The sequence below is a fragment of the Notechis scutatus genome, chromosome 5 (genome assembly GCF_049901735.1).
Source record: "Notechis scutatus isolate UNSWTSFEM ecotype Mainland chromosome 5, rNotScu1.2, whole genome shotgun sequence".
NCBI classification, from domain to species: Eukaryota; Metazoa; Chordata; class Lepidosauria; order Squamata; family Elapidae; genus Notechis; species Notechis scutatus.
The window spans coordinates 39,712,927-39,735,401 of NC_142013.1; the positions used below are offsets into that span (position 1 = coordinate 39,712,927).

A 22,475-nucleotide genomic window follows, 5' to 3' on the forward strand; every position below is an offset into this window, starting at 1 on the left:
GAAAAGAATGATAGCTGTTTCCTAAGGCAAAACTGAGATTGAAGTTCCTCTGAAATGTAGTGGAAGTTTAGAGAGTATTTCTCCCCCCCCCCCCCCACGATATTGCTGAATGCATCTGTCCTTTCCTTTTTCTGTCGAACTATTCTGCTCTTAAGATTGTAAGTGAATGTAATTAAAAAGATTTTCAAAATGTAGCTTGTCTGAAAAGTATTCAAGGATACTAATGTTTAATTAACATTAAAATATGCAAATCAGAGTTCTAAAAGAAATTAGGCATCTCATTCCTCTACTCATTCTGCTTTTATGTACATATGAAGAGACACAACACAAAAATAAGCTAATCCATACAGTTACATGTGCTTGTTGCTTGCATTCTGTTCCTGCAGTTTTAGATGTGGACATGAATGCAAGTAAAACATTTATACAGAAGCTTAATTAGTTTCACAATAGGATTACAGAGTAATACTGGATGACGGATGTTATAATCTACAGCAGATCTGTAACCTGTTGAATTTTGGTGCTCATCAGCCTATCCAGCATTTGCAGTCTTGAAGAATGGTGACTGTTGCAGTCCAATCAAATTGGAGGGCTATATTTAAAGCAGGATCCTCAAACTACAGCTCATGGGCCAGATATGGACCACCAACGCAATGTATCTGGCCTGCGCAGTGGTGGGATTCAGCTTCGCCCCTCGCTCTGCCCCTCTCCTCCCAGCCACTCCTCACGTGCTGACTTTTCCTGGGGCCTGGGGAGGAGGTGCCTCGCTTGCTGTGGCTGCCAGCGGGCAGGGGGAGATGTGGGTGGCGCAGCCTTGTGGTCCCTGGTTTCCGCCTGCCTGCTGGCAGCCATGGCACATGGGGATGCAAAAGGAGTGACAAAAAGAGTGGCATCTGCCAAGATGCAGGTGTCTGGCAGCAGGGACTCCGTAGCTGGCCCTCCAAGAAAGAGGCATGGCGACACAGCACTGGCACCAGCAGCAAGCAGAGTGGGGGGGAGGCACGTGACTATAGTTCGCCCCCCCAAGTGCCTGAGGGATCATGAATTGACCTCCTGTTAAAAAGTTTGGGGATCCCTGATTTAAAGGAACCCATTCCGATCTAAATAAAAGTAATGCAGATGTGGGGATTCTATACACTTTCCTTATGCTATGTTTTGATGATTAACAGCCACTTTCCTTATAAATTAATCATCAAAACATAGCATAAAGAATTTGAGGTAAAACATAATCTGTGAAATAGAAAAATTAGCTAGCAAAATATTTGAGAAAAGAGGAAGCCAAGTGTAGTGGACCATCAGTCTCGGTTGAAAAGACTTGAGAGCCACTTCGATCACCTACAAGCCTTTGAGTTAATAATAAGCGGTTACTGTACTTGTTTGTATGAGGAGGGGGGAATAACAAGAAGATAAATGTGTATAGTATGTATGTATAAGATCAATCATGTATTTATATGAATATAATCCAATTTGAAACAGTGATGGTATTCACATTTTTTTAATACAGGTTCTGTGGGCGTGGCTTGGTGGGTGTGGCTTGGCTTGATGGGCATGGCAGTGGAAAGATACTGTAAAATCCCCATTTCCACCCCACTCTAGGGGAAGGATACTGTAAAATCCCTATTCCCACCCCACTAATCTGCTTGCAGCTCCGTTCTGTTCAGGTCAACAAAAGAAGACCCAGATGATCAGCTGGGACTCGCGAGGCAGCGAATAGATGGAGGCTGGGCCAACCAGAGGTGGTATTTACCGGTTCTCTGAACTACTCAAAGTTTCTGCTACTGGTTCTCCAGAATCTTTCAGAACTGGCTGAATACCACCTCTGGATTGAAATAAGGATAGGGTAATATGAGGCAATGAATAAGATAATACAATGTAATTTACTCTTTTGTAGATTCTTTCTCTGGACAATGAAGTGCTAGAATATTGTTTCAGTATATAATATTTGTTAAGTCCTAAGAGCTTTTCACTCTCATTTACATCCTACAAAAATTAGTATTAAATATTGCAAATACATTACTAATATTTTGTGAGAAGACCTACTGTCCGCTGACTGACCCTTAGGAAAACATCTTGCCTGAACTGGGGGAGGTTTGGAAAGAAGTTTCATGATTCTATAAATTTACCTCTTAAATTATTTCCTAACTAGTCTGAATTTTTTGTACTAAAGCTTTACTTATTATACTATATAATATGGATGTGTTGCCTAGTCTCACATTGAAGCAGTCTAAGCTAGAAGAGGCTTTATATAATATTTAAGAACAGGTCAAATATTCATAATCTACAATCCATATTTCAAGATATTGAGTACCCAGATCTGCATATTGTCTATAAACATACTTTCCATTGCTGAAAATACTGTTTACATGTTCTTTGTAATATTAAATCTTAATTTTTCAGAATCAATTATGCTATACAATTATTGCTCTACCAAAATCTTTATAGAAAATTTTGAACTCATCTCGGTTGATGTGGCTTAAATAATGTGAGAATCGTGCTGTATCTTTGATCAATTTTAAAAGAGGTGGGTGGTGTTAAACTAAATAAATATTACAAAATAATGTTGTTATCCACAAAGTGGTAAAGGATGAATTTACATTGAAAATGAAGTAGTGCTTTACAGAAACACCTTTAAATGTACAGAAGACAAATGAATCAACAAGTTTGATATTTTTCAATGATGTTTGTTGCCAATGAGCAACTACTAATGTGATATATGGAGAGGTAAACTTCATCCTACCTGGGTGTATCCTTTATTACAATTTTCTATAGCTGCAAGTTTGCTTTGATGGAAATCCTGTTAATATTACAAAAATAATGGATAATTCAGCTACAAAAATATAATTTTAAAGAATTAACAGGAGTGTTCCAGATAGTGCTGGAGACATCCACAAACTGTGTACGAAATAAGATTTGATTTCTCATAAAGTGGCATTTACATCATTTGTAAATGTATGGCTAGTAAATTCTCTATTTGTAAAAGAAATAAAATTCATGCAATCTGGATAAATTAAATGAAACTTGATATACATTAATTAAGGCTGCCACTTCGGCTTGATATTTAACTCACCAGGCTAGAAACCAGGAGACTGTGAGTTTTAGTCCTACCCTAGACATGAGCCCAATCTACCTCACAGAGTTGTGGGGAAAATAGGAGGAAGGAGTGTTAGCTATGTTCAGTGCCTTGAATTATTTATAAAAATAATAAAAGTGGGATAAAAAATAATTTTTTTAATGCTAGGAAAAAACACATTAAATTTCAATGTCACAGAAGAAAGAAAAGTATGGATATCTATCTGGCAACATAGATGTTATAATTTCACAATGTACAAAATTCTGATGAAATATTTTTATATAAGTAAAAATAGTTCAGTACAGATTATGCTATCTACAAACACATTTTATGCATGATTGAAAATATTTTTAATATTAAAATGTTTAATAAATGTTTAAAAATATTTAAAAATATTTTACTTTTCTATAAGGTGATATATAAATGTTTTAATGAAAAATGTGAATACACTTCCAGTAAGCCAGATTTTTTTGTTGCTGTTTATAACAGTAATGGAGCCTGTGAGAGATTGTCTAATATTGGGCAGATAAATGCATTAGAGGTTATTTTTTCACTAAATTGGTATTGACATTCTCAGAGTGCTTCTTTTTTTTTTGTTTCTGTGTAATAGTTGATGGTCTTTTAACAATTTCAAGCACTCATGTTTGAATACTTTTTAAATGAAATAGTTTAAACGCAAATACAATTCCATTACAAAAGGACCGTCCCTTTCCGGTCTTCCAAGTGTTTGCATCTTTTGCCACTATTATCAACACTGCAGGTGGGACCTATTACTATATAAATGGTGTGTGTGTGCATAAATAATACCAAAAGTGTGATGCTTTATTTATTTACCTCACAAACAAAATATATTCGGTATGTGACTCAGAAGTGTGAAAAATTAATTGTGCCCCTATTTAAGTTAATTGACTTGATAGGGTAAGACTGAGCACTTCATTAAGCTACTTGCACTGCTCTTGAACAGCCCTGTATAAATGTCAAAAACTTTGGCTCTCCTCATCACAATAAATTCCTCACTAAGCAGATTCTGGAAACATGATCTGCTCAAAAGAAAGATCAAATAGCTTTAAAATTCACCTCAATTAATCTAAAAAGGGTCATGGAACCACTTGGTCTTCTCTGGTCCTCAATCAGAGACATAGTCTTCATGTGAAGAAGATTGAGAATAATAGCCATCATCTGGAAACACTCCAGGAATACAGGGGGGCGGGGAATTCTCCAAATAATTATTAAGATTAAAGAACGAAATCTTTCTTCTGAAAGAATGGTTTATGGACAGTTGAGTCAGACCTAGAACTTGTTGATATATAAAGATACATATGTCATGTGTGGGGATGCTTTGCTCAGTAGCTTATTGAATGCTGCCTTGTATCGGAGAATTTTATAGGAAAGTATGAGACCCTTTAATTTAGTCTTATTTTCATAGCTAGACTGATTTTCAGATAATTATCTTGAACAAATATATCATGGCTTTGCCATATACCTTTATGTCAAGGAGAAAGGCAATGATATATTTAGGCTTAAAAATATCAAATTTCCATGGGTATGTAGTGCATTATTAATTCATAAACTAATGGTAGGTAGTACTGTACAACTCAAGTTTTGCTCAATACAAAATAAAATATTTACCAAATTTATCACCAAAGGTGGAAAGTTCATTTTCTGAGATCCACAGTTTAAAATATTTATATTTAGATAAAATATATAATTTTAGATGTAAACATAAGTATGAAAGAATTTTGCCTTAATCATTAAAATTATTGGTAAATTCAACCATGTTGATTGCTATTTATTTTCTTAGCTTAGAAGGATTATCCTATATCGGGTGTCGGCAGTCCGCAGCTCCAGAGCTGCATGCTACTCTTTGGGACCTCTCCTGCGGCTCCCTGTCTCATCACTGGCTAGCCCCTCCCCTCCCTCCCAGTCATTCCTCACCTGGCCTGAGAAGGTAAGGGCGACAGCGGCAAATGGAGACTCTCTCTGTATACCACAGTGGGAGCGAAACACCCCTCTACTTGCCTCTTCTTCCAGCCCTTGTTTGTGCTGCACGCACCTCGGCCACTCAGGGAAATGCGCAAATTGCTCTCTACCCTAAGACACTAGCCCGACCCCACTGCCGCTGCTCTTGCTACCTCCATAGCCTGCTAGCTGCTCTTGCAGCATCTTGTGCAGCAGAGTTAAATTTAGTGTGCTTCATAATGGGGAGATCATGTCCCCTCCTTCTCCTGGATCCCATTACGACGCAGAACATTGACTACAGCCAGACCAGACTGGTGTCTTGGGGCGGAGAGCACTTAACGCATCTCCCCAAGCGGCCGAGGTATGCACAGCACCAAGAAGGGCTGGAAGAAGAGGCAAGTAGAGAGGTGCTTCGCTCCCACTCTGAAATACGGAGCAACTCTCCATCCACTGCCGTCGTTCTTACCTTCTCAGACGAGGAGTGACTTAGAGGGGAGGGCCAGGGCCAGCCAGTGGTGGGTTCAGCCGACAGGAAGCCACAGCAGGGGGACGAAAGAGCTTCATTTATCTGGGAACCTGAAATGTTTCTTAATTTAAATCATATGGTAAAAAGCATCCAAAGAAGAAGGAAGAGCAACATCAGCAAAACAAAACAAAAACCCCCAACCCTCGCCTGTTTTTGGAAATGGTTCAAGAGGGAACACACACACACACACACATGAAAGAGAGAAAAAGAGAGAGAGAGAGAGAAAGAGACAGACGGAAGGAGAAAGAGATGAGAGAGAAAGATGAAAGGGAGGGAGAAAGAGATGAGAGAGGGAGAGGGAGAAAGAGACAGAAAGAGATGAGAAAGATGACAGAGGGAGAAAGGAAGAAAGAGAGATGAGAGAGAGAGAGAGATACCTGTTTCCCAGAGAATAGAAAATACTGGGAGCTACAAAATCTGGGTAGGCATGGCTGAGGGGCATCATGTGACTGCATGGGAGTGAGTGACGTCGAGTTGGCAATGCCCACCCAGGTTTTGTGGCTTCTGGTGTTTTCTGTGGGAAACGGGTCCAAATGGTTCTTTGAATGTTTGAGGTTGCAGATCCCTGTCCTATATTTTAGTGACAGAAACCCTGTTCTGAAGGCATGTTGGCCTATAACAGTGATGGGTAACCTTTTTGTCATTGTGTGCCGAAAGTGCGCACATATGCGCGCAAGAGCGTGCATGCGTGCCTGCACCCATAATGCAATGCACGCATACCCCTTCCCGTGTTCCTCTGTCCCCCCTGCGCATGCACATGGGACCCCCCACGTTCCCCTCTACCCCTGCACATGTGCACAGGATCCCCGCACTCCCCTGTCCCTGCGCATGTGCACCCGTCTCCTGCTTGCGCCCTTTCCCCACGCATTGCAGATACCCAAAAATTGGCTGGCGGGAGGCACGTGCGCATGCACAGTGTAACTGAGCTGGGGCGACAGCTTGCATGCCTGCAGAGATGGCTCTGCGTGCCACTTCCAGAATGCATGCCATAGGTTTGCCATCACGGGCCGATAGCATTCATAAGTGGTAAGCAGCTTATCCTGTTTTCAAGTTATGCTGGTGACATAATTGAACAGCCAGTCTTCAGGGCTGCAGTGCAGGTGTCACCGCATGGCATCTCTGTTCAGAAGCTTCCATGTGAGCTGAAACTGATACTTTTGAGCTCACATTAGATTTCTTATATAGACACAAAAAGTATCAGCTGCTTCCATGTACAGAAGCAGACCATCTGTAGAAAAGAGATTCTTCATGAATGTGTTGATTCAAGAGCATTATTTCTGCCAGGTTTTTTCTCAAATGGGGAGATGGCACATCATATGTAATATTTTATTTAGAGATTCCCCTACCAATGAGTAGGAAGTCTCTTAGAGACAAGGTGAAAAATGAAAAAGGTAGAATCTGCATACTTAATTCCATATCATTCTCTTTTCTATTAATTTCTGGATTTCAATGCAAAGTTTTCATTGCTCACCTAATGCAGGACACTGGAAACATTTTTGTTTCCCTGCAGTCTGTTTATTACACTAGAGATGCCTTATTAGTACCTATTGTGATAAAAAAAACTTTCAGCTGAAGTCTTGCTGCAACTGGATTAGTGTTCATAGCCCAACTGAGTCCTTTACTCCTTTAGAGAAAGTGCAATCTACATTCTTAAAAAATATATTGTAAATCCACAAATGACAGTTCCTAACATGGTCCTGAACTACAAACCGAGCCTGACTACAATAGAAATGTTCTGTTTGGACATGCATCCTCTCCTATTAGCAGAAATTATTCCCCATGAGCTTGACACCTCTGATTTTATTTGATCTTTTAGTTTCATTTTGGGGTAACACATAGCATGATAAGCTAAAATGCTACATTTTCTTTTCCATTGTAATTCTCAGGTCAGAATAGGAGTATGTAGTGGACCCCTCTTAAAAAGTATGCCCGAGGATTTGGAAGTACGCTCAGTTCTGGCTGCCACAACCAAGACATTTACTTGAATACTTGCTTATCTTTTTTAAAGCCCTACACTATTAAGCCTTATTTTAGACTGTACATACAGTACATCAAACCTACTCTACTTCACACAGTTGGAGATGAAGAGTTTCGTTTGTCACCTAGAGTTTACCTTAAATGTAGACTTCAGAAGAATACCATGATGATTAGTAATCTTGTTAAGAAAATAAAGGAAGACCACCCTTAGAAAATGAAAATGTTGCCTAAAAAAGAAGAAAAAGGAATACAGGCTACCAGAAAAGTGATTTTTGAGAGGTTAATAAATATTCCCTACAAGACATTTTGTGAGCCTTATCTTATAAAATCAGTTCTTAAGTCTTCTTTTATCTTTGCCCTCTCTTTCTAACATGCCTGACCCTGTTATTTATCCATTTCAAATCCTGGGAGATAATAGAATTTAGAAACTTGATGGTTGCTACAGTTGATATCGTGTTACCTAATATTGTAAGAGGTGGTATAGCAGAGCTTCTTCTAAAACATATCATTTCTAGAGTTTTAAGAGTGTTCAGCTCCAGATTGTTCCAGCTGCACCACAGGGCCAGTTGATCTATCTTCCATTTATATGCAGACTCATCATTGTCTCAAATGAGCCCAATGATTTGTTGTGTCATCTGCAAATGTCAGTACTTTAACAGAGGAATCCTTTGAGATGCAGTCATTGGTGTAGAGAAAAAAGAGTAATGAAAAGAGCACATAGCCCTGGGGGTTTGTGTGTGTGCTAATTGAACGGGCATTTGATGTTATTTTACCTAGCTTCACCTGCTGCTTTGTCAGAAAGTTTATAATCCATCTGCAAGCATGGTCAGAAATAAAAGCTTAGAATGCATTACTCCTGTGAAGGAAAGTTCTCAGTGCTATATATATATTTTCTAATCAATTGCTAGAAACGCACATAATTTATTTTTGTATACAGGCTAGTATGTGTGTGCTAATCAACAAATGAATATGCTAGGATTTTCACTGAGAAAATCAGGACTGTAATTCTGAAATGCCATTTTTACTGTTGCTGATCTTTATGCATGTTAGAGGGTTTTTTTGTCAGTCTGGTACAGATATTTAAAAATAATGTTTTCTCATTGAGTCAGTCAATATTATTTATTCATTAACCATTCTCATTTAAGTCTGGATATCTTGGATATGTTGAAATCAGTAAATAACATTTCTATGCCTTGTTAGTATGTAATCTTTTCCTTTTAAGTTGTTGAACATATGGAATGTGTAAAGATACAAAGGTAGATCAGAGTTTATGAATGTTTAATTTAACTTAAGTGTAGAGGAATGCAGAGATCAATACAAAGAAGGAAAAAGTTATTAGGTAAGGACCATCTTAATCCTGGAATGAGTATAAAATGGAAAGAAGCTTATCAGGCTTTCTAGATTCTAGGTTATTATAACCTCTGTCAATAAACCAGAGTTCCACGGGTCTTTGTTTGGTTTGTTTCCTGATCAGGCCAACCTCAAAAGGCTCAATACTAGAGAAATTTAATCTGGAACAAAACATCTTGTTATGGGTGAATCATTTTTACCTGTGAGTGCTTGTTTTCCCATTCAGTGAAAAGTGCATATCCTTGTGTCATAGGATGTGCTTTTTAATACAATCTTTCATGGTTAACCAAATTATTTCCATTTTGACCATGATAGAAAAAATGGCATTATGAAATTCTTTTTTTTCTGTGGATTTTTTTTTCCATTTTTCATAATAAAAACACATCCACTCCAGATATTGTTGAAGTACAGTTTTGAGCAGGCCAACTCAGCAGACAAATGTTCCTCTTTTTGTGTAACTAGGAAAGATATGAACCTATTCAAAACATAAAATGTACAAATTTGAAGATACTAATAAGACAGAAATATTTCAATTTTAGTTCTGCACTCTCAAGTAAGGTCCAGCTCTGGGAAGACTACATAGACAAATAGCCATTATTATGACCTGTCCCTGCCAGGGACAAGATTCAAGATGCTCTCCAGAGCTATTTTGCTTCTATCTGTCCATCTTATTTGTAATCTTTCCACTTTTCTATTTACTTTAACCTTGTCAAGTTTGGTTTTCCTAGTCTCATCACTTGCTTACACCACATACCACAGTATGTTTCTCTTTGCTGATGGTTGTCTTACAAACCAGTCTGTCTTTGTTAATCCGTAACTGATTGATTGGTTCTTTTTGCATTTCATTCCATGATACTCAGCAGCTGTCTCCAAATCTACAATTTTAAAGAATCTTGTTTTTTTTTATATTATACTTCCACATTGTACAGCTTTATAACATTGCCATTTGAAAAACCATTGCTTTAATTATTCTGATATTCTCACAGAAATATTTCCAGTTCATTCTTTTATCTAAGATTATCATTGCCTTCCTTTTAAGAATTAACCTACCCCTTTCTTAGCACATTCATCGTTATTTTTGAGTTCAAGAAAACAAAGGTAAAAATCTTTATCACCTTAACTTCTTGGCTTTGAACTATCAACTGTAAATTGACTTGCCATATTGCTTGTCTTTACTTTCTTACTTTTTAACATTAATCTGTACTTTGATTTTCCTTTTAGAAGGTGATATCGGCATTTCTCAAACTATTAATATTCTGTTACCCAATTCTGATTCCAGCTTTTTATTTGTAACTGTACATTTAATAGTCTCTTTCCTGCTTCTTTAAATAGCTTGATGGAGATTTCATCTACACTAAGTACTGTACTTTTCTGTTTGATAAGTGGCCATTTGCCTTTTGTATTTCACTTTCTAGAGCAGAGGTCTCCAAATCTGGCAACTTTAACATTTGTGGACTTCAACTCCCAGAATTCCTCAGCCAGCCATGTTGCCAAGTTTGGAGATCCCTGTTCTAGAGCAAGGGTCTTCAAACTTGGCAAGTTTAAGACTTGTGGACTTCAACTCCCAGAATTCCTGAGCTAACATGACTGGAGGAGGAATTCTGGGAGTTGAAATCCACAAGTCTTAAAGCTGTCAAGTTTGAAGACCCCTTCTAGAGGAGCTCTGCTTGTTGTCATTCTTGATTATCATACTTGTCCTTTCTTGCTTGAAGTTTAGCGCTTCTGTAGAAGGTAAGGAAGATTACCATGACAAATATACAGTAGGAGAGATTCATTACCAAAACCACAATGGGGAAAAAAGCATGCTTTGAGTCTAAACAAGAAGAAAATACGCGGAGGAAGCTCAGCCAGAAAACTTTATAAATCACATAAGAAGGGTAGAAGGTATATCACAATCTGACTTTCTAAATTCTATTATAACTACACACACCCATACAGCCTTCTGTGGAGCTAATTCCTAGTATGGTTTACCTGGTGGGGCTAACAGTCAGTATTCAGCTATAAGTTTTCATCCTGTTCTTTCACTGCCATGACAACTCTCTATACAACATGCTTGGATCTTTTTATTTATAAAATTGTGGATATTTTTCTGTGTTCATTTTCATAATTGTCTCATCTATTTACATTGATTGTTTGGTTATTTTTCATGTAAGATACCTGTACTGAATATATTTCAACAGTAATTCATGGCAAAGCCAAATAGGTTTACATGCCAATACCCAAGAAAGGAGGCCTTACAAACTGCAAAATATAGAATGGAATTAATTTCACATTATAGAAAAATAATAATTGGATCATTCACGCAAATTAGAGCCCTAGCTTGAAATTTCAATGATCAAACTTCTTTTCAACTATCAAGTTCTTAATTATCCTACCTTGACAACTGAAATATCCGTGTAGGATAAGGCTACAGAACTTTGAACAAATGGTTTGTTTTTTCTCTTTAGAATTCAGTTTTCCTCCTAGATTCTTAGGGTAAAAACTACCTCAGTTTCTTACTTGTGGCTATATAAACTGATGAGGAAGCTGTTCCATTAACAGATACAGATGTCCATTGATAAGAATTTGATTCTTTTCTGAGTTCTAAAATAACATTATACTGTTTTTAGTGTTATAATTTAATATATATAATTTAATATAATAGTGACATAATTTCTTTCATATTTATCTGTGCAAGTTTAGTGTTCTTTTCCATTAACTAGAGCTTTCATTATTTGGCACTTCAGCATATTATAACTAAACATATTATAACCATAGATGTACAATTTTCTGAATATTGCAGAAATGGCTAGCTGTTGTATTTTCTAGATTTAATTTTTCCTAAATAAATTAGCTTCTGTCACAGATACTGCTCTCCCTGCTGTGTATTACCTTTAGTTTCACAAACCTCATGTAACTTAACTGGCAAATATGACATTATCAGAACATCACACTGATCAGCAGTGTTTTTAGGGTCATTAAAACTACTAGGCTCTCCCATCACACACATTTTAATTCCCAGAGAAAGTGTTTTTTTTAATTAAATATAATTTTAGCTGATAAGACAGACTGTAGTTTTCTTAATAAGGGTAAAAGAGGAGCTGACTTTAGAATGGTATTCATATGCTTAGTTTACAAATTTCTTGGGCTAAGAAATGGAGGTTGTTTGTTTTTTACTTCATAAACTATTATGCTGTGCAAAAAATAACAAACTGAGCAGAACCATTTCACAATTAAGTGTTGGGCACTGGCTTTTCAACATGACAGATGGTCATGGTAATTATGTACTGCATTCAGTGGCTGTGTGAAATCTAGATTTTTTTTTATGTTAAATTCACCATAAACATAGTTGTGGGTTAGTGTAAAGGAATTTAGAGTTGACCTTGGAAAGTTATGAAAAGCTGTTAAGGGAGGAAATGGGGGAATTAACTATTACTGTAAGTAGAAAATGTAAGAAAGAAACGTTTACAAAGGATATTGCTGTATATACTTCAGTCACTGAAGTAAGTGAGAGGACATTAACTCAAAATAACTTGACCTTGATTTTTTTTCTTGGATTGAAAGAAACTTGAACAGGCATTCAAGATTCTGTTATTATATTTTGTAAGAGTGAAGTAGCATTCCTGGAGTGTCTACTCAGTGTACTCCAAAGAGATGACCAACTTGCTGCCATTTCTGGATTTACAATATGTTCTTTTACAGATCAAAGCAACATGTCTCCTTTAAAAGAAGGCCTAATAATCCTAACCTTTAAAAATTTGTAGGGGAAGTGAGTGAAAATATGGAGTGGATCTAGGCTGGTAGGAAGATACTATGAGAATAATTTCTCACACTGATATGTCTAGCAGCAACAGTTGCCAAAACAATTGACAAATGCAAAGGGTTCTGACTATCACAAACTCCTTCCATTCCCTTTGCATTAAAAAGTGTGAGAAAGACCAGTCTTGTGCTTTACATTGCCTATATATAGAATTCCATTTAACAATAGACCCCTTGCTGGAATTCTTGTGTGTAACCTTAATCTTTCTAATACGTGCTACTAATCAGAGCTCCAAGAGACTGTTTCATATCCTGATTGCTAAGAGGGAAGTCTATCAAATCTGCCAGATTCTTTCAAGCTTTATGCTTGTTAGAAACAATTGGGAACCCTATTTAATGTAAATCTCAAGCTTTAATTCTAGTTTTTATAACAAAGCTTAAGCAGTCATGTGTAATCTTTGGCATGCCCAAATAGTAGTTATGTTTTTGAAAATACTGTCTTATTCCAGTGTTTCTTTTCAAAAGTAATTCAGGAGACTTGCTCTTAAGGACATAAAATGTGATTAATAGAAACAAATATGTGTTAATCTGTAGTCTAACTTGTTTCTGAAAAAAGGTCTTGTATAAACTGCTGGTATTAGCATCTATGTCCATAAATATTACATTTTCTTCTTCTGCTTATTCCACTGAAAATATGCACAAAACCTTAGGCTTGCATAGTTTTCTTAAAGCAGGGGTGTCAAACTCAAGGCCCAGCGGCTGGATCTGGTCCACGGGGCTGCCCTGGAAACAGTGAAGGGCCCTCCTGCGGTGCCTCTGCCAGTGAAAATCGCAACCTTCCCGAGTTTCATTTTTGCTGGCAGAGGGTTGCAGGAGGCAGTCGCAGCCGAAAACGGAGCTCAGGAGCCTGTTTTTGTTAGTAGTATACTCGGGCCACCACAGGCACCCCCGACACGTGTGACATCTAGCTGGCCAAGCCCCCCCCAGCCATACCCCTGCCCCCGAGGTCAAACACAACTCTGATGTGGCCCTCAATGAAATCAAATTTGACATCCCTGTCTTAAAGGGATCAGAAATATGAACAACCAAGAATTACTTGTCAGATGAAAATGTCCACATTTTATTATGCATTAATAGTGGTGGGTTTTGGATAACTTCTGAAGAGCTCAGATGGCTATATGTAGGTGATGACCTCCTAGATCTTTCAATAACGTAAAAGTCATAATGTCCTTTGGGACCAGCTTCAGGAGTTAGAAGTGGAGGGCACTCCAAGAACAGGGGCTACAAGTAGACCGGTGGGCTTACTTGCAAATTCAAAATAGATACAGCCAGGACAAGAAATTTTTTGGAATTTATACAAAGGCACAACAATTAGATAAAATTTTATTAGGTCCAGATAAAAAAAATATAACTAAATTTTATAATTATTTACTAGAGATGGAATTAGAAGAGGAAGTAGTCAAAGGCAACATGATAGCTTGGAGCAGAAACATAGGACGTAGCATTACATTATTAGAATGGGAAAAGGTTTGGACAAGGAATAATAAAATTACAAGATCAGCAGCATATAAAGAAAATGCCTATAAAATGTTTTATAGATGGCATCTTTCACCCTTGAGAATAGCGAAAATGTCTCCTAACATGGATCTGAATTGCTGGAAATGTAAAAAGAAACAGGGAACATTTTTTCATATGTAATGGTCCTGCACTGAAACCCAAAGATACTGGCACAGAATAAAAAAAATGGTTAGAGGAAATAACAGCGGAGCAAATTGAATTAAAACCAGAATTCTTCCTATTGGGGATATTTAATAGACAAATTCCTAAAAATGTCAAATATATAATACTGCATATTCTTACTGCAGCTAGAATAACCTTTGCACAGTGTTGGAAACAGGCAGATATTCCAACAGAGGAGATGGAATACAGAAGATAACAGCCTGTGCAGAGATTGACAAGTTAACCTTAGCACTTAAGGAAAAAGAAACATCAGAATATTATAGAAGCTGGGAATGCTGGTATGACAGGATAGAACAAAAATAGAAAATATATTAGTAAACAACGTAAAATGTAAAAGAGGTAGTAATTATATATTCGCAATAAGATGTATGTGTAAATGTATCATCAATATTGATAACAAACAAGGAACCATAGGCTGTCGATAGTAGAATTGTTAGTTTTTAATCATTTTCTTTTCTATTTCTTTTTTTTCTTCTTCTGTGTGTTGTGTTTGTTTGATATTTTGGTTTTGTAATCAATAAAGTTTTTTTTTTTAAAAAAAAGTGGAGGGCACAATTTTGCAAAGATTCTCCTCTTCCTTCTGAGTCCCAGTTAGTATTGATAGCAGGGGAGAACTCTAGGCCACTCTTAGGTAAGATGGCTCAAGGCTCAACACTCCCCCTGCTCCTGTGTAACATCTACATGAAATCACTTGCAAGGTTATCCATCCATATGAAGTAAAATACTATACAGTGGGCTGATTATACCCAGCTGTATATTTCCATATCTGGCTGTTAGTGATGCTGTTAATGTCCCTAACTCAGCCAGCAGAGTGGGCTGCTGCCGGTTTGCACCGATTCTAGCAAACCAGTAGTTAAGATTAGGTGTAGTTCAGTGAACCAGCAAATCCCATCACTGGCTGGTCCCAGCCCTGGCCGTTTTTCAGCCTTTTGGGGGGGCATTTTTAGGCCATTTTCCGGGCCAAAAATAGGCTGAAAATGGCCCAAAAACAGGCCAAAAATTGGTGGGGGTGGGGCCAGCCAGTGGTGGGTTTAGTCCCAACTGGCTGAATCTTACCTCTTCCTTTAATGCACATGGCTGGGAGGCGGGGCTGGGTGTGATGACTGACCCGGTTGGTCATATGACTGGGTCACATGACCAACTGGCCATGCCTACCCAGCCAGAGAACCGGTTGTTAAAAAAATTTGCAGCCCAACATTGCCAACCAGTGCCTGCAAACGGCAAGGATATGTATGGGGGAGAACAAGTTGCAATTCTGCCTTACCTAGCCCAAGTGGTTCTGGGATTTTGGATGTTTTGGAATTGGTGATTGATTGATTTATTGTCTTTTAGTCTTGATGGGGTAGCCACTCTGTCATACAACTTGTGAATCCTTTGAGCATCATGATGCCTGCTGGATGATAACGGACAGCAATGGCCTGGAAAGTCTTTGCATGAACACTTTTTGAGTACTAACTGCCCATTCCTAGATCGGGAAGCCCTATTTACTGTTACTCATGCATAAGTCATTCCCTGAACAAATTGCCACAATTAGTTGTACAATAGTTTCCACTGAAGAACTCTCAAAAGCTTCAAGTGGTTCAGAATGCAGTTTCTTTGCAGTTTTGCATGCTCCAAATTTTGTCCATGCAGAATTACTGATATTTAGGTTGCATTGGTTTCCAGTGCTGATTATTGCCTTTAAAGCCATGCATGGGATGAGGTCAGGTTACTTCCAGGACCATCTCTCTGCCCAAGAGTTTCCTCCTTGTTCCAGCAGACCCAAAATGGTGAATGGGCTCCTGGTCCCCTCTATTAAATGGTTTATCTTATGGAACTAAAGATGTGCCTCCTATTGCAATGCCTTTCTTATGGAACACCTCCTCTCAACCCTCTCGGCCTTCACAAAGACTGATAAGAGCTGGCTTTTTCCTCAAGCATTTAGGCCAGGATGCTGGAAATTCCAAATTATTATACAGGTTGTACTTTTTTGTATTACTTGTAAACAGTAAGAATCATACAAGTGGGGTGACCTATATAGAAATTTTATTAAAAAAATATGATTTTGCTTAATTTTGATTATGGGATTTTTACATTATTTTTGTAATGATTGTTCCCATCCAGAGTTATGTATGCAAGATACACACACACACACACACACACACACACACACACACACACACACACACACACACATTTTGTCTGACAACGTACATCACTACTGGCTTCCTAGTAAAAGATTAGGTAAATTTTTGTAATAAAATATCATAGTTTAATTGTAGATGTTTATAAATATAAAAGGTGAATAATTTATTTATAAGAAAATTCTTTAGTGGAAGGAAACCAACCTGTAGACTCTTCTTAGCCAGAGCTTTTATTGTATTGTAGATCAAACCTTTCAGTGTTACATTTTGCAGAATTTTCCTCCATTTTTTCTTACATTTTAACAAATCAAATCCATTGAAGTGGGGGAAAGTATGTAATATAGCTTGATTAGTAGCATTATAAACTGTCCAGAAGTATCCTGGTCTTCTATTGAGGATTATTTCTTCTGTTAAATCTATCTGCGCTTTCCATTACAAAATTTAAAGGTTCAGATATATTAAACCAGTCAGCATTGTAAAGGGAATAAAAAATATTGTCTTCAGATATGTGTTTAATATTTGTTTCTGAATAAGAATATATTTTGATGTTATTTTATGACTTAATTGGAAATAGAGCTATTCGCAATCCTGGTCTTGACAAAATAATATCATTTGTCTTTACAAGAGGTTATATATTACTTGTTTCTCCTCTTTTGGAAAATATGTGTGATGTACATGAAACTATAAACCAAAATGGAATGTATTGCAGATAATAAATTTAACTTTTTTTCTTCTTCCTAGGGTGGTCGTTTGCACAGCGTCAAGTCACTGTTCAAGAAGGGCCTCTATACCGCACTGAAAATTCTCACATCACCATTTGGTGCAAGGTCAGCGGTTATCAAGGACCATCACAGCAAAATTTTCAGTGGTCCATATACCTTCCGTCTTCTCCAGAAAGAGAAGTACAGATTGTGAGCACCATGGACCCATCCTTTCCTTATGCAATCTATACTCAACGTGTTAGGAGTGGAGAAATCTATGTGGAGAGAGTTGAAGGGAATTATGCTAGGCTGCACATAACACAGCTCCAAGACAGGGATGCTGGCGAGTATGAATGTCATACTCCAACAACTGATGAAAGATATTTTGGAAGCTACAGTGCCAAGATGAAACTAATTGGTAAAGTGTATTATGTTATTTTCATAGAAAAATAGAATATAATTATAAATTATGAACAATGGTGGTTTGGGTGTATTTTAGGATTGTTAATTTTCATAAATTAGAACTAGAGGGGAAAAATTAAGCTGCAAAATGAAATATGTTTTACTGGCATAGATTTGGGAAAATAAGCTTAAATTTAATTCTACTGACAACAGGATTTTATAGATTGACAAAGCTGCTGATAGAAATGGAAGTCAAGAACCATTTTTAAATAAGATTGTACTTCTTTGGAAGAGACCAAGCCCACAGATTTCCTTAAAAACATTGGTGTGATTCAGTTTTCTCTTAGCGCCCACATCTTTTTAATGGGTTTAATTGATAAGCATTGTCAGTTCTGATTTCCAAAAGATGTTTCAGGATGCATTGGATAGGAAATGTAGTAATATCTTTCTACAAAACACATTTATCTTTTTTAAAAAAAATGTAAATATTTTTTTACTAATTGGTGAAATACAAAAAATTCCAACAGCATCAGGAAAAATAGTAATTATATAGTAAAAAAATAATGATACTGATTAAAAATGTTATCAAAATATTATTACAAATAACAATATTTATAGTAACTATATCTTACAATTAAAATTAATTTTTAAGCTTATTCAGACTGGACCATATTACATCATGTTATTATTTTTAGAATAGACAGACTATATCTGGGATCTAAAATGTAAAGTGTACACGACTTTGAAGCAAATGAACACATGGCTATTTGTTGAAACTGCCATTCAATCATCAGAAAAATGTGGTTGCTTTAAGATGTTGCTCCATATGCATTATCCTGTCCTCAGAGCATTTTTGGAAGCAAGATCCATAGCTCTGTTCAGCCTATGGTGTCTATTAATATATTGCTTTTTTGGTATCTCAGCCTAAAAATCATGAATATTCTCTGTCTCAAAGATTAATATAGTCTATTAAAATAAAATTAATTACAAAATATATTAATTTAACTGAAACAAAATTTATTCTGTAACGTTACTTTTTAAAAAATACTGTAGCTGAGATAATGTTTTGTTTAATGATCACAAAGCAATTTGTACAGTCATCCTAGAAATTTTATTGAGGAGATTGATGTACTTCTACAAAATAATTATGACATAATTATTGAATAATGTATATTGCCAGTTTTCAAATCATTTAGTTGTTTCTTTGTTCTTTTTATCTATTTCAAGTACTAGGACTTCTTTCCAAGTACTAAATGGTTTTGGGTGCCAGAAATTTAAAGCACACATACAACCTTCTGAATATGCTTCTATCATCTGATTGGGTTTTTATGAATACCACTGCAAAATATCTTTATTAAGAAATCTCTTCTGTTGCTCACATATTCTTTTTATTGATGTATGAAAATTGGCATAGATTTTAAACTCATATTTTTCTTTAAGGTAACAGGAACGCCTGTCTATACTGTGTTTCTCATATAATAAGGCCGGGTCTTATTTTTTTTTTGAGCCCCGAAAAAATGGCTAGGCCGTCTTTTCGGGGGTAACTTAATTTTTCCCCCCCTTGCATCTTCGGGCGGGTGGGCGGCGATGGCTTGGATGTTGACCTCAGCGTTGGTGGGGCACTTTGTATCGGGGTCAACGCAGGCAGCACCATATCCAGGTGTGCAACAAAAGTACTTCCAAACGGCAAGCCCCCCCCCCCCACCATTCCCCCCATTTTGCATGTTTTTATATAGGCCTTAATTTGAGGGGAGGGGCTTAATTTCATTTCATGCCTATAAAACATGCTGGGACTTCCTATTGGGGGAGGCCGTATTGTTGGATAAACAGGGTAGTAATCAATAATTAGGAGGAGACTGGTCCAACGAGTGTTATTTATTAATTATTATTTGTTAAACAATATGTATGGCTGCCCAACTCCTATATGGTAACTCGAAATTAATGAATTAAAAACCACAACATAAAAGTCATACATGAAAGGCACTAGCCATCTGATTGACTCTATCAATGTGGGGTTCGTAGTCCTAAGAACTAAGTCTTCAGGCCTGACAGAAAAGTGACAAAGTGGCATCTAATGTTAACTTTGGGAGAATTATATTCCATAGGGAAAGGGCCACAACTGAGAAGGCCCTTTTTCTTGGTCCCACCAGGTATGTGTACTACTCTAATGGATGAGGCCCACAAAATGCCTTGCCTTCCTGCCCAGGTGGATCACATGGATGTAATTTTGGACAGGTGGCCTTTCAAATAACTTGACCCCAAGCAATGTAGGGTTTAAAGGTAATAACATTAAAGTTTATGCTTTTAAATAGACATTGTTACTATAGTTTGAAAATTTTCACTAGGTTCTTCATATTTGCTTTCTTTAAGTTTATAGACATCTCTAAACATGTAAAAAAAGTATTAAGAATTCACATGTTGCTTGAATGTAACAGATAATATGTTTTTATTTCAATTATTGACCAGATAAAACAGAACATATTTGTTTAAGATGGTGTGTTTTGTGATTGAGGATGGATTTTTGTCATGGAGTTACATAATACATATTGTTGTCTTCTGTTCATCATTTGTTTTATTCTACATGTAAGATACATTTTACAGTTTTACAGGAAAGGTAAAGTTTCAGAGAGGTTTTTGCATGACTAAAACTAAGTTAATAATAGCAGTCACCAAGCACACCCTTAGGTGATGAAAATATTGCTAGCTTCTGATGATAAAATTCCTTTTTATACAAAAGTATAAATTTAACTTACAGTGACTTTAAATTCCATTTATTTTAATTAATTTAAATAGCATAAGGGAAAAAAAGAAATCTATGAGATCAATGATGATTACAGGATTTGAATGAAATGTTTTTGAATAAATTAAAGGATTTATATATTAAAATTGCTTAGAGCATTTTTATAGAGAAACTGACAGAATAGCATAAGACACATAAGTTGTATATTTATAAAATCAGCTCCTTCCGCTTTTGAATTTGTTCATAGTTCATAAATAACAATTCTAAATGTCTAATAATAATAAGGAACAAGTTAGCTTCAAAGATCAAAGTAAATAAAATTGTTTTAAAATAATTACACAAATAGATTACAAAAATACCTTTAAGGAGTGATTCTCAAATGTAAAACTGTGGCCTTCCACTTCAGAGACAATGAGAGGATGATCCCATCTTTTATTTTGGTTTCATAATAACATCAGTTTCTGGCTTTATCAGCCTAGGGGAAACTAGCATGTAGCGAATTTAATTGAGAATTTAATTACTATTTCTATTTTAGAAGTATGCACATTTTATATAAATAAACTTTGATGCTAATTAATCATGATGTCCAAACTCACAGGTTATCACCCTATACTGTGCTATAATGTCACTAATTGAAAATGGAGTCACAAAGCTAAGCCTGGTTTTTAAAAGTCTGAATTTATTTTTTAATTCATTCTGAAAATATTGCTTAGAACATCCAGTACAGTCTACATGACAAAATTGACTATTGCTATCTCAGTTTGTAGGATTTTGATGCTTTGTTTTTTCAACTGACATTGAATAACATACTAAAAATGTGATAAATATCGGTGAGTTTCTATTTTTACAAGAAGTGAAACTAAATTTTCATCAAGTTATGAATTTTTTATCATCAACATTAGTCGAACAGCGCTTATTTGGCTTCAGACTGTCCTAGGGAATATGGAGTAGAGGGAATTTTTATTGTTTCTTGAGTGCTGTGAAATGTGTGTAAAGAGTATATAAATGGAATTGTACTACTTAGCACATTTGTGGTTCATAATGAACATTAATGGAAACTTTTTTCATTGTTTGCTGTTATTTAAAGAAGTAATCTTTGGAGCTCTCATACTAATGTTTATACTACTGGAAAGCAAAAATATGTTGAGGCTACTTGCTTTAACAAAAAATGATATTATTGAAGCATCTACAACTATTGGAATGACCAGTGCTACCATACTGATGAACAGAATAACTTTAGGGGAGGTTAATTTGCTTCCATTGTAGAAATATTCCTTGCCACATTTGTTAAGTTAGTAACATGGTTGTAAAGTAAATCTGCCTTTCCCATTGGCTTTGTTTGTCAAAGGTTGCAAAAGTTCACATGACCCTGGGACGCTGCAACTGTCATGAATTCCAGTCAGTTGCCAAGAATCTGAATTTTGATTGCATTACCAAGGGATGCTGCATTTGCTGTAACCATCATAAGTGTAGAAAATGACCACAAGTTACTTTTTTCAGTCCCATTGTAGTTTTGAACTGTTATAAGTCAAGGACTAACTGTAAGAATGAAGGTGATCTGATGTTGTATGTGACGATGGGAGTCTATGCATGGAAGTGAAGTAGTAGGATTAATTATAAATGAAATGACATTCGATTGACCTCACATAGTCTGGAGAGAGACAGCCAAAGGGGCAGAAGTTGCCCAGAGGTTGTCAACTTCCAAGGTCTGATCTGTAGTGTTATAGATACTTTGAAAAGTAGAAAATTGAAAGTGGGTAATAGTTACATACATATGCTAGTGAACATAATAATAGTAATAATGAAAGTACGGTAGAACATTCTGAATAAATGCAAAAGAAATGTTATTCTGTTAGTGACATAAATGGATGAGAGGAAATGAGATAAAAGAATACAGAAAATAATTAGATTGCTCAGAAATTCAAAAATGAGTTAGATTGATGATTGGTGAATATTAAGCTATAATAGTATTTCAATTGCATGAATTATAAGTCTGTTTCTATGTGTATACAGCAGAGAAATCAGTTTGGAAGTGCCAGGATTTGATTCTGAGAATGAGGATAAGGTACAAGAAATAGAATGAGAGTAAAACAGTTTGCAAGAAGAGAAAGTACTGTATAAAAAAGTATTAGGTCAATATTTCCGTGGGATG

At 36.4% G+C, this 22,475-nt stretch overlaps 1 protein-coding gene across 3 annotated transcripts in view; it reads left to right on the forward strand.

Annotated features, from left to right (window-relative positions):
* IGSF3 (immunoglobulin superfamily member 3) overlaps positions 1–22,475 on the forward strand; it is a 121,796-nt gene that overhangs the window by 11,550 nt on the left and 87,771 nt on the right. For all 3 annotated transcript variants that reach the window (XM_026664061.2, XM_026664062.2, XM_087966614.1), the window contains exon 3: positions 17,222–17,599. In XM_026664061.2, coding sequence (XP_026519846.1) covers positions 17,222–17,599 — 378 coding nt within the window. The remainder of the gene's footprint in view (positions 1–17,221; positions 17,600–22,475) is intronic.